The 8,716-nt window shown below is 42.6% G+C and overlaps 1 protein-coding gene across 1 annotated transcript in view; it reads left to right on the top strand.

Annotated features, from left to right (window-relative positions):
- The first annotated feature begins 6,560 nt into the window (after window positions 1–6,560).
- The window catches only part of SAMD12 (sterile alpha motif domain containing 12), an 803,045-nt gene continuing 800,889 nt past the window's right edge, over window positions 6,561–8,716 (top strand). The window contains exon 1 of the mRNA XM_069731810.1: window positions 6,561–6,833. Within this exon, the coding sequence (XP_069587911.1) occupies window positions 6,821–6,833 (13 nt within the window). The 5' untranslated portion in view covers window positions 6,561–6,820. The remainder of the gene's footprint in view (window positions 6,834–8,716) is intronic.

The raw sequence follows: 8,716 nt of genomic DNA, 5'->3' as shown, positions 1-8,716 counted from the left end.
ATATATATATTATAGGTACGGTAGAGGAGAATATATATAGGTTTTCCTGCACTTGGGGCAAAAACTCAGTTTGGCGCTTGCTCACTTACACTGATGGGTGAAGAGCTGCTCCTCCTGATAATTAATTGAGAGAAGCAGTAAGAGGACCTAGTTGGCACACGACCGTAAGTATGAAGACGCATAAAAGTGGTCATGTGATGATCAATGGCACCGGCAAGCAGAGCTGAATCCTGACCGTAAGTATATTACATGCTGTTAGGAGTTGGCATGTGTAGTGCAGCGGGGTTGGTGCAGTGCGACCAGGGCTGCCACTAGGAAATTCGGGTACCCATGCTGGCAAAAAATTTTCGGGCCACCCCTCGAACCATCAACAGTCCCACCACCCTCTCTTGGAAAAACTCCACTTCTACACCACATCCTCACCAATCACACATTTACAGTTCCCTTCACCACATACATAACCTGCAGCTTTTGTTTTGGCCAAAAGATTTTTTAATCCATTAGCAAGACAAGGTAGACTCTTCTGGCCGGACTCTACTGCAACTTACTAAACATTTGTTAAAATATAAAGTACAATTTGGGTATTATTTTTATTTATTGTTCAATTTTTAAAATGACCAATAATATCACATACAGGGGACAAATACCACCACACCATGACCAGACACCATATTACCAGCCACATAGTGACCTATAATACCACATAGAAGGGACAAATACTGCCACACCATGTCCAGACTACATATTATCACAACAATGACCAAATAATCTCACATACAAGGGATAAATACCACCGCACCAAGTCCAGACCACATATTACTACCACATGATGACCAATGATACCACATACAAGGAACAAATACCGTCACATCATGACCAGACACCATATTACCACCATATAGTGATCAAACAATTCCACTTACAAGTAACAAAAACCGACACACCATGACCAGACCACATATTTCCACCACAGTGACCGAATAATAGCAAACACAAGGAACAATTACCACCACACCAGGACCAGATCACATATTACCACAACATAGTGACCGAATACTACAATACTGATCATTAATAAAAAAACACAATACTAATATAAGTTCCTTTATACACAGGAGATCTGTACATCGTATACAGTGTACACATAATACAATGATCATTAGTGATGAGCGAACGTGCTCACCAATACTCGGTACTTGCCCGAGTATCACTGTGCTCAGTGTACTCGGCGAGCACCGAGTAGTTCCGTGATTATTCGGCGAGAACTCGGGTCTCTGCCCTGCATTTCTGGCGCTCTTTAGAGCACCAATGAACATGCAAGGATTGTTAGCCATGCACTGTATTGCCGCAGCCATCTTTGTTGTGGTATTATAGTGATTGGCTGTCCACATAGCGTCATCAGGTCTATAAGAGACCTGGCGCTGCTGCCCTGATCGCCGCATTCTGTTCCAGACTTAGCGAGTGTAGGGAGAGCTGCTGCTGAGATAGGGTCAGAAACGTTCTTTTAATAGTTAGTGTGGGTCTGCTAGTGTTCAGTCCACGACTCCTGAGAAACCAACAGTCCTTTTTAGGGCTAATTCGGGGGTACTGAGATTGTAGCACTAGGTAGGCAGGGGAGTCTATGTGCACATATCCACATCAGTGCAAGGCCTGCAGGCACTGCATGTGAGTACATAGATCTCACTGCATACTTCCAAAAGCTCCATTACTGTCTGCTGCTGCTTATTTAATATATACCTAGCTGCAGTTATCTGTGGCAATTTTTTTGGGCAGCTTTTACCTGTTCTTTTTCTTCTAAAGCAATCCATAGCCCCCTTTTTTTCTACATTTATTTGGTTTGTCACACTGCAGACTGCAGCCAGGTCATTGCAATAGAAGAGCATGCAAATTTAAGAATTTTATTTTTTTTGTCCTAGCCATCAGATGTGAGTGCGCCAAAAAATCTGCCCTTTAATTGTTACTATCTAAAATTTTGTAGTGTCTTGCAACATCTTTGGACACCGTTTTGCTGCCCCAAAAATCTGTAGCTGGCCCAAAAATATTTAGCTACAGTTCTTATATTTATCACTGTGAGTTGTACGCCACACGCAACGCATATCATTGGGCAGCACAGTGGCTCAGTGGATAGCATTGCAGTGGGGTTTAAATCCCACCAAGGACAACATCTACAAGGAGTTTGTATGTTCTCTCCGTGTTTGCGTGGACAACAATGATAATGTGTGCAAAAACTGTAAAGTGGCGTGGCATATGCTAACGCTATATAAAAATAAAGATTATTATTATTGCGCAAAATATCTTACAATTTTAGTACTCCATTTTTTTTAGTGTCATAGGCAACATGTTGACACAATTTTGTTGTTCCCAAAAAAATCAAGGCCACATTTAAATCAGTCTGTTATCTCAGGCTGACGCCTGGTGTATCTGTGTTGGTAAAATCTTTGCGTCGCAGACATATGTTGCATAGTCCTGTCTGCTAGCCTTGTTCTACTCATTTTTTATTGTTTTGAAAAATTAACCAAAAACAAAAAAAAAGGTATAGCCTGTTATCTCAGGCTGATGCCTGGTGTATCTGTTTCGGAAATATCTTTGCTTTGCAGACATACGTTGCATAATTATGTCTGCTATTTGACACCTTTCACTCCCTCCTCAAGCCAAAAGCACAAGCCCCTATCACAGACATTTGTGCTGATGACCTGGCCTCCCACTTTATAGAGAAAATAGATAACATCCGTCAGGAAATCCGCTCCCAGCCACTACGTGCAGTGATTCCCATCCCTCTCTGCATTTCCACTGGCTCACTCTCCATATTCGATCCCATCACAGAAGAAGAAGTCTCCAAGCTCCTCTCTTCTTCTCGTCCGACTACATGCACTACTGACCCCATTCCCTCTCATCTCCTCCAGTCTCTTTCTCCAGTTGTCACAACTCACCTAACTACAATCTTTAATCTCTCCCTCTCCTCAGGCATTTTCCCCTCCTCCTTCAAACACTATCATTACTAAAGAAACCCGCCCTCGACCCATCCTGCACAAATACCTCCAGACCAGTCTCCAATCTCCCTTCATCTCTAAACTCTTGGAGCGCCTGATCTACTTTTGCCTTACCCATTACCTCCCTACTATAATGGTGACCACTCTCTGTTTATTCTTCTCGACCTTTCTGCAGCTTTCGACACTGTTGACCACCCTCTACTACTCTCTAGGCTCCAGTCACTAGGCATTAAGGACACTGTTCTCTCCTGGTTCTTCTCCTACATTTCTGACCGCTCCTTCAGTGTTCTGTTCCCTGGCTCCACTTCATCTCCTCTCCCTCTCACTGTTGGGGTACCTCAGGGCTCAGTCCTTGGCCCCCTTCTCTTCTCTCTCCTCACGGCCCCAATTGGACAGACCATGAGCAGATTTGGCTTTCAGTACCATCTTTACGCTGATGAGACAACTATACACATCCTCCCCTGACCTTACCCCCACTGTACTACAGAATGCCAGTGACTGTCTGTCTGCAGTCTCCAACAGTCCGCACTCTATCTGAAACTCAACCTTTCCAAAACTGAACTTCTTCTGCTCCCGCCGTCTACTAACCTCCCTAAATCTGACATTTCCCTCTCCGTGGGTGGCACTATAATAACACCCCGGCAGCAGGCGCGCTGTCTGGGTGTTATGTTTGACTCCGATCTCTCCTTCACATCCCATATACAATCTCTTGCCCGCTCGTGCCGCTTACACCTAAAGAACATCTCTAGAATCCGCCCTTTTCTCACCATGGAAACAACAAAAACGCTCACTGTCGCCCTGATCCACTCCCGCCTGGACTACTGCAATTCTCTATTAATTGGCCTCTTCTTCACTCAACTTTCCCCCCTCCAGTCCATCCTTAATGCAGCAGCCAGGGTTGTCCATCTAGCTAATCGGTATTCAGACGTGTCCGCTCTTCTCCAGTCATTACACTGGCTGCCCATTCATTCCAGGATACAACTCAAAGTACTTGTTCTCACCCACAAAGCTCTCCACAATGTGGCACCCCCTTACATCTCCTCCCTCATTTTTGTCTATCGGCCTAACTGACTGCTGCGCTCTGCAAACAACTTTCGACTAACCTCTGCTCTAATCCATACCTCCCACTCCCGACTCCAAGACTTCTCCCGCGCTGTGCCAATCCTCTGGAATGCTCTACCCCAAGATATTAGGACCATCCACAATTTGCATAGTTTGAGGCGCTCCCTCAAAACCCATTTGTTCAGAGCGGCCTATCACATTCCCTAATCAAAGTCATTTTATGTTTGTGTGTAGCCCATTCACTATCCCCATCTATCCCCCACCCCCTGAAGATGGCTGGACCGTCATTGTAAATACATCATTGTAAATACACACCTGTCCTTTGTATCTCCCCCACCTCATTGTAGACTGTAAGAGCTCACGAGCAGGGGCGGCTTATTTTGTTTTAATTATTGTATTGTTAACGTTGTTACTTATGACTGTTATCTTTGAAATTTTTAAACTGTAAGGCGCTGCGGAATATGTTGCCGCTATATAAATAAAGATTATAATTATTAGCCTTGTTCTCATTTTTTATTGTTTTCAAAAATTAACACAAAACATAAAAAAAGTATACAGTCTGTTATCTCAGGCTAAGGCCTGGTGTATCTGTGGTGGAAAAATCTTTTCTTCACAGCCATACGTTGCATAGTTCTGTCTGCTAGTTTTGTTCTACTCATTTTTTATTGTTTTAAAAAATTAACAAAAACATAAAAATAAATTTATACAGTCTGTTATCTCAGGCTGATGCCTGGTATATCTGTGTTGGAAAAATCTTTTTTTCACAGGCATACGTTGCATAGTTCTGTCTGCTAGCCTTGTTCTATTCATTTTTATTGTTTTCAAAAATGAACAAAAAAACATAATTTTTTTTACACAGTCTGTTATCTCGACTGACGCCTGGTGTATCTGTCTTGGAAAAATCTTTGCTTCGCAGACATACGTTGCATAGTTCTGTCTGCTAGCCTTGTTCTACTCATTTTTTATTGTTTTCAAAAATTAACAAAAACAAAAAAATTTATACAGGCCACAGTACTAAATTCTAATATTTCTTGTCTGCTTGTGCTCGAAATGTTGCCTTTGTGTTTATGTACCAGAGTTGTGTTTATGTAGCAATGTTGTGTGTATGTAGCAGTTGTGATTGGTTTGATGTAGCAGCCTTTTTTTGGGGGTTGATGTAACAGACATCTGTGTGTTGATGTATCAGAGCTCTGTGTGTATTGATATAACTGATTTGTTTTTGTTAATGAATGTAGCAGTGCTGTGTGTGCGTTGGTGTATCAGAGTTATGTTGGTTTTTGGAACAGAATTTTGTGTGTTGACATAACACAAGTGTGCTTATTGATGAAGCAGAGCTGTGTGTATTGATGTAGCTGAGCTGTGTGTTGTTGCAGCAGAGTTGACTGTGTTAATTTAGCAAAATTGTGTTTGTTGATGTAGCAGAGTTTTGCGTGTTTTTGTTCTAGCAGAGCTAAGTGTGTTTTGACTTAGCAAGGCTGTTTGTGTATTGATGTAGTATACCTGTGTGTGTTCATGTAACAAAGCTGTGTGGTGGTGTAGCAATTAGCATTTTAGCTGTGTGTTGATGTAGTCAAGTTGTGTGTTTGGTGATGTAGCAGAACTGTCAGTGTTAATGTAACAGAGTAGTGTTTGTTAATGTAGCAGAGCTGTGTATTTGTTGATGTAGCATAGCTTTGTGTGTGGTAATGTAGCAGAACTGTGTGAGGGCATCAAATTATGTCTAGTGGAATGTATTATAGGGGAATCATATTGTGTGCGAGGGCCATGAAAGGGGTAGTGTACTGTGCGTGAACATTAGCAGGCCTCGCTAGGAGAACATTTCTGTGTGAGGGTATAAAGGATTGGGCGAGGTTAGGTTCTGGCTTAGCATAAAATACCATTTCTGCAATGTACAGCACAGTGTGTGTCCCTCTTTGTTATACTTTAAAGTTGGGAGAATTGGTGGAAGATAAGAGGAAATGATTTCCTGATAATAACTGAGCTATAGAATAATTGATCATTGCTGAGAGATTTCTGCTATTGAAAATCTGGTGCAACAGTCTAAGAACCTTGGCGCTGATTGGACGGACTGTTGGGATAAAAGCTGCGCACACATAGCGGCGGGATATTTCTAATCGAGACAATTAGTGAAGTTGCTTCTTTTTTTTTTATATTTTAGATGCATAGAAGCATTTGTGGATAGAGCTATTAATAAATGCAATCAATCCTAGGATCTTCTCCAATTCTGCAGCAATGTATCACGGTATGTGTATGATCTGTAACACAAGACGAGAAAGTGTCGCCACAAGGAGCAGTGACGTGAGAGCAGAAATAGGGCAAAGTACAAGCATGAAGCCATTGGTCTGCGCACCGCACCTGACTAGGAAGTTCTTAGAGAAATACCCGTGTTTTCTGCCAGAATTGACTGCTGGAATGCAGCATACTGGGAAGCGTAGTCCGCCGCTGAGTGACACCTTCTTGTAACATGACGTGAATTGTATAAATCGGGATTTTCTGTATACGCTTCTCTCGAGGCGTAAAATCCTGCAGGACGTCGTGCCCGCACCTGCGGCGGCAGCTCCGCACGGCGGCGCGGGATACGTTTTTTTAAACTAAAAGTACTACATCTCCCATGATCCCCTGCGGCTGGCTCTGAGGTTCGCTCTATGCAGGTTGCTCACAGCATCTGATGGGAAAACAGCAAAGAAATCTCCTCTCAGCGAGAATAAAAGAGACATCTGCTTCCTGGACGGCAGGAATAATGTGCGGAGCGCGCGACTGCTGAGGCCATGGCTCTGGAGGGTGAGTGGCGGCCATTGTTGGCTGGTGGCAGCAGCTGGCATCTGTGGGTAAGGGCATGACGTCACGTAATTATAGCACTGGTCAGCTGCCAATCACTGCTCTGCGACGTGACATCACAATAGGGGAAGATGCTGCTGACTGCGACTTCATGGCTGCACTGGCTGTAAACCTATAGAGATGTAGCAGAGCCATGCTTGTCGCCGTGTAGCAGGGCTGAGTTTGTCATTTTGTATAATCTGAAACTATGCCTCCTCGCACGGTGCATTATTACAGTGTGTTGGGAAAACGCAAATCTTTGGGTAATTGTTATCAGCAACACTCACATATAGCAGAGCTGAGTTTGTTACTTCGCATTGTGTGTTATCTATTGGACTCTATGGCACCACATAAGGCACCAGTATGTAACTTTAGTGTAGAATATGCAGCGGGTGAAATAAGTATTGAATATATCACCAATTATCTAAGTAAATTTATAAAGGTGCTATTGACATGAAATTCTCACCAGATGTCGTTAACAACCCGTCCAATCCACATAGGCAAAGAAATCAAATCGTAGATGTCCATAAATTATGTGTAATAATGAGAAATGACACAAGGAAAAAAGTATTGTACACACTTACTGAAATGTATGTAATACTTAGTACCAAAGCCTTGGCTGGTGATTAAGCATCAAGACGCCTCCTGTATGGAGAAACTAGTCGCAGACATTGCTCAGGTGGGATTTTGGCCCATTCTTCCACACAAACACTCTTCACATCCTGAAGGTCCCGTGGGCTCTTTCTATGACCCCTGTACTTCAGTTTCTTCCATACATTTTCGATTAATTTCTCTGAAACGACTAGAGAGTTATAATAATAGTAATCTTTTATTTATATAACACCAACATATTGCGCAGCACTTTACAGTTTGTACACATTATCATCGCTGTCCCCATTGGGGCTCACAATCTAGATGTCTCGGCACATTTGTCTATTCATCCTTCCTTTAATCACATGAAATTTGCCAGTGCCATATGCTGAAAAACAGCCCAACACCATGATGTTCCCACCTCTAATCTTCACTGTAGTTATGGTGTCTTTGGGGTGATATGCAGTGCCTTTTGACCTCCAAACATGATGTATATTATATCCAAATAGTTCAATTTTGCTCTCATCTGACCAGACTATATTCTCCCAGTATTTCACAGGCTTGTCTAAATGTTGTTGAGCAAACTATAAACGTACATAAACATGCTTTTTGTTCAGCAATAGAGTCTTGCGTGGTGAGCATGCATACAGGCTATGAGGTTGAGTGCATTACTTATGGTTTTCTTTGATAAAATTGTGCCTGCTGATTTCAGGTCTTTCTGTAGCTCTCTAAGGTGGTCCTTGGCTCTTGGACAACTCTTTTCAGTTATCTTTTCACTCCTCTATCTGAAATCTTGTGGGGAGCACCACTGGAACCTTCAGTAGTTTAGAAATTCGTCTGTTACCAACGACATCAGTATGTTTTGCAACAATAAGGTTGTGAAGGTCTTGAGACAACTCACTGGTTTTATCCATCATGAGATTATGGTGTGGCACATTGGTAATAAGACACCTTTTTATAGGCCATCAGTTGAACCAGCTGATATTTTTCACTATGTTACAGGATTGATTTCTAATTCATGATAAATGTCAGCTAGCGTTAGGACTTTCCAGGGCTTTTTGCACCTCTTTTTCTTCAAGTGTTCAAAACTGATTGGCTGCAGTGTTGTCGATGTGACGTCAGAGCTGCAGACACTAACGGTGGGAGAAGCGGCAGAGACTCAGAACTGATTATGAGTGACCACCACCCTATAGACAGTGAATGGTGTGATAGTGATTATACGATCACGCTTCAACAAAAGCCTGGACTTACTGCCT

Source organism: Ranitomeya imitator, chromosome 6 (assembly GCF_032444005.1).
Source record: "Ranitomeya imitator isolate aRanImi1 chromosome 6, aRanImi1.pri, whole genome shotgun sequence".
NCBI lineage: Eukaryota > Metazoa > Chordata > Amphibia > Anura > Dendrobatidae > Ranitomeya > Ranitomeya imitator.
The sequence above is the reverse complement of the archived record's forward strand: the minus strand, read 5'-3'. Positions and strand labels throughout refer to the sequence as shown.